The sequence below is a fragment of the Antrostomus carolinensis genome, unplaced genomic scaffold (assembly GCF_000700745.2).
Source record: "Antrostomus carolinensis isolate BGI_N321 unplaced genomic scaffold, ASM70074v2 Scaffold13358, whole genome shotgun sequence".
NCBI lineage: Eukaryota > Metazoa > Chordata > Aves > Caprimulgiformes > Caprimulgidae > Antrostomus > Antrostomus carolinensis.
In genome coordinates, this window is record NW_010333751.1 from 1,445 (window position 1) to 5,935 (window position 4,491).

The following is a 4,491-nucleotide window of genomic DNA, read 5'->3' on the forward strand; positions in this document are numbered from 1 at the left end:
TTAGCAGGGAGCCGTGCTGCAGCCTGAACCTGGGTGGCAGATGTGTGCCATCTTCGAGGTCTTGTGGGGGGATTCCTGCTCAGTTCTGCAAGCTGGAAGCTGATGTACCATGCTTTTGTAAAAGCAGGAGCCTTGATCTGTGTATAAAAGTGAGAAATTAATCAAGGAAAGGATTTTTAAAGCAGGGTGAAGGCTGGGAAGGGCAGTTCTGGTCCGCTGAACTGGTGTGCACAGGAACACGAGGGGCAGGCTTACCCAACACTCAAAATCTCCTGTTCACAAGCTCTTTTCCAGTGATGCTCACAATGTTTGCTGTCTGAGTGGTTTGTTCTAAAAGTCCATGAGCATGAAATGTAGATAAACTGTGGCTGTTCTCAGGGAAAGCGACAGGGGGGAACTGTCCATAAATTGTGGTACTTTCCTTGGGGTTGTAGAACGGTTATAAACTCTCTGGTTTTGCCAGTAATTCTCCATGATGCACAAAATCCTCAATCAAGAGTGTCCTGTCGCTGCCTGACACTTCCCCAGCATCTGGCACTGTATAAACACAGCCTATTAGCAGATTTATCTTTCTAAGTAAGAGAAGTTTATATATCCTTAATTAAACCATTAGTGCAAAATGAACCAAACTAACCTTACTGGTAATGTGTTGCTCATCTCTGTATGATCTGGCATAAAGCTGGAATGTTTTAGATGATATTTGTGTTGTGCTTGATTCTGCAGAGCAAACATTGTCCTTTGTGTGACACGAAAACCCAATCCTCTTCCCGGTCCTGTGAAATGAGAATGGATATCAGGCTGGCCCCAAAATATTGGGGAGATTTACTGGTCATTGGATGGAAAGTCAGTGAAGGGACTTGTTTTGGGTCCTTGGCTTGTGTTGGAATAGTCCAGGTGACCTGTGCTTTTGATCACTGCCACTAAATCAGCCTGTGCAACCTTCACAAAGTACTTCTTAAATTCTCTAACACGTTAGTGTAAGGTGTAAGTGATCAAACACAGCATATTCATAACCAGTTGTAGAACTGAAGGTCTGTTTAGGGCTTCTGGCTACCAGGACGTTATCTTGAAGGACTGTCAAGCTTCTCAAGATAACATCTGACAAAATATGTGTGGTTCCTTGCAGGCTTAATCCGCTTGTAGGAGAGGAGCTATTTTGCTTGAGGAACACACTCATCACGTCACAAAGTTATCATCCCTCTAGTATGGGTGGTACAGGAACCTGTCTGCCGTCAGGATTTCCTACTCCTTGTGGTCCCCTGCCTCAAATCTGCTGTGGGAACGTAAACAGGGCTGCAAAGTTTTGAAATAACATCTTGAAGATTTAAAGCCTTTATTTGCCACCATTCCTGGTGCGTGTGAGTGATCTATTGGGAGGTCCAGGCTGCTGATTTTTAGCAGAGCACATGTTCGGTGTGCAGTGTGCTTGTATAAGCTGTGCTGGAAGAGCTCATCCTGTGTCTTGTTAATGGTTTTCTGCTGTGAGTTTTCTGCTGAGAGATTAGAGCACTGAAGAAATGAAGTGTGCATGTGGCTGAGTTCAGAAACACAGAGTAAGAAACGGCAGCTGGTGTCCAGGCTGAGGTTTTAAAGTAGGTGGGTGTATGACATGACTGTGTCTGTCACACAGTGGACAAGTCTGTTCATATCAGGAGGGGAAGAAGATGAAATGCCATGAATGGAAGCTCTCATCATGTGTCTCTCTGTGTGATACCTCATGTTTGTTCATCAACCTACAGTACTTGGTAGGTTTTGCCCACGCTGCAGCTGGTACCAAACCTTCTAACCGTGTACAGGCAAGATTATATGTCAGTCTAGTCTGTATTTGCTGTCAGTGTTTCCAGAACGAACGTGCACTGGTCTCTTGTCTGTCTGGGTGTCTTGGACAGAGAGCTGGCTGTTGTCACCAGTGGGATGCATACCTGTCTGGATGGGGTGGAGCTGGGCCTTGCAGAAGGAGCTGGAGAAGCTTAGCTGTGCAATGAGTTGGACCAGTCCTTCTACACGGAGTGGATCCGCGTGGGTGTGGAGCTCTGTGGTAGTGCTGTCGTGGGCGGGCTCCTCTTGTAAAAGCAAGGCAAGCTCAAACCAATTTAGGTGATGGCATCTCTTGTCTCATCTCTATCAGTAGAGATTGGTTTGTGGACAGTACCTTGTAGTAGGAGTAGTATGAAACATACACAAAGTTTGTTTATATATAAATATTTCTAGATGTGTACAAATATGTGTATTTCACAGCATGAAGTAGCAAAAGCTGAAGAAACATTTGTCTTGCTTTGTATTTGAAGGAGTTTCTTCTCCCAGCAGCTGCACAGGAGTTCAGCTGGCTGGTAGGGACCTTGCAGCAGCATCAGAACCTCATCTGACAGGAGCTACACCAACAACTGTGCCTTGCTGTCCTGGGGGTGATGGTGAATAAAGATGTTTTTAAGTGGATCAGCTTGCATATTGAAGCCTGCTGTTTGTTGTAGCGTAGTCTCTGGTTTGTGATGTGTTACCAGTGACTGGACTACTGATCCTTGAGTTGCATCCTTCATGTGAACAGGGGATGGACAGCAGACATTGGGCCACCTTTAAACAGTTTTGTTGAAGGCGGCAAACACAAGGGTGAGGCAACTTAGTTTATCTAAGGAGGAAAAGTTCTTGTACTGAGTGGCATTTGGTACAAAATGTGAAGGGTCGTTTTGGGCACAAATCTCACTAATCCTACTCTTTTCTTTGTTGTTCAGCTGCTCTTCAGGCCCTAAAGCGTAAGAAGAGGTACGAGAAGCAGCTCGCACAGATAGATGGCACCTTATCAACGATTGAATTTCAGAGGGAAGCCCTTGAGAATGCCAACACTAACACTGAAGTGCTTAAGAATATGGGTTTTGCTGCCAAAGCTATGAAAGCTGCTCATGACAACATGTAAGTTATTCCCTTCTGCATCTTTCCATAGGACCTTTAGTTGTCATTTATTTGATCTGCTAAATGCTGGGTGTTGAATAACCAAAGGTAGAGCTAGAGCAGCAAAATCTTATTTTAAAAGCCTATACCTTAAATTAAAATACTAGATATTCTTTCATATTGAACAAAATGTGCAGGTATTGGTGCTTTCTCAGTCTGCCACCATTTTTTATGGCACAAAGCAGCTGCCTTTGTCCAGAAGAAAGCTAGCACCAGTGTAGTTTAAAGCTAATGGGAGGGTACATCAGTTACAGATCCTCCTAGTAGCAGCGGGAATTTTAAGCCTCAAGGAAAGACTTAAACTTCTTTCTGTGCAGTGGAGTTTGTGTGTGCAGCAATAATTGAAGGTAAACTGCATTATGGGAATGTTGTACTTGCTCCAAAGCAAATATTGTAGATGTAATGTAATAATGCTGGATCAGGGAACAGAGCAAATTATTATTAATACCAGTAGTGCAGAACAAAACCTCTTCATGTGAAGTCTCTGTGTATAACTGCTGTGAGCTAAGCTTTTAGGGGAAAGCAAAAAATACATGCATAATTTTGTTGAGATAGGGGAATAAAATTCAGACTTGCATGCAAAGTATATTTTGAGAAAGGACCTTGTAGAATGTCACCATGGTGTGGCATTTCTACAAAAACCCAAGAATTATGGTCTTAAACACTGACTGGGAAAGTGCCTGATGATATTGAACTCTTTCCTTTCTTTTCCAGGGATATTGATAAAGTAGATGAATTAATGCAGGACATTGCAGAACAGCAAGAGCTGGCAGATGAGATTTCAACAGCCATCTCAAAGCCAGTAGGATTTGGGGAAGAATTTGATGAGGTATGCTTTAAATTTGCCTGTCTTTACATACTAAAACCATAGAATCATTGAGGTTGGAAAAGACCCTTAAGTTCATAGAGTACAACTGTTACCTAATACTACCAAGTCCACAACCAAACCATGTCCCCAAGTACCACATCCACACATCTTTTAAATACCTTCAGGGGTACTGACTCATGTAACATCTTTCTTTTAAGATCTGCCTATTGCATGTGTCTAGTGTAGTAAAAGAATATAAAATATCTCTTACTAGTGCACACAGCAGCCATGACCCTGACTTTGTGCTGAGAATGGTCTGGATGGCCTGATCTGAGAATATTTGGGCTTGGATTTCTTCTTCTCCTCACTGCTTTCCCTGCCCTCCTCACTCTCCAAGAGATCACTTACAGGAATTCAGATGAAGATTCAGACTCCTCATTTCCTCAGTTTGCTCTGTGTTTAAGCTACTTTCTTTAATAATATAACCAGCTAAATCTACCTGCTAATAGATATCACTTAAAGTTTCTTGTTTTGTTTTTGTTTTTTTTTTTTTCCTTTAAAAAACTAGGATGAACTCATGGCAGAACTAGAGGAACTAGAACAAGAAGAACTAGACAAAAACTTGCTGGAAATAAGTGGTCCCGAGACAGTACCACTACCAAATGTGCCCTCAATATCAATACCGTCAAAGCCAGGTACGTATGGATCTTCACAGAATGTTGGGGATTGGAAGGGAC

General features: G+C 42.7%; 1 protein-coding gene across 1 annotated transcript; it reads left to right on the forward strand.

Annotated features, from left to right (window-relative positions):
* Positions 1 to 2,729: 2,729 nt before the first annotated feature.
* Positions 2,730 to 4,449, forward strand: CHMP4B (charged multivesicular body protein 4B; the record flags this gene model as incomplete). The annotated part of the gene is made up of 3 exons (XM_010173980.1): positions 2,730 to 2,907; positions 3,661 to 3,775; positions 4,323 to 4,449. Coding segments are annotated over 3 exons (420 nt in total), but the record flags the coding sequence as incomplete, so codon positions are not given.
* Between the last annotated feature and the right edge of the window lie 42 nt (positions 4,450 to 4,491).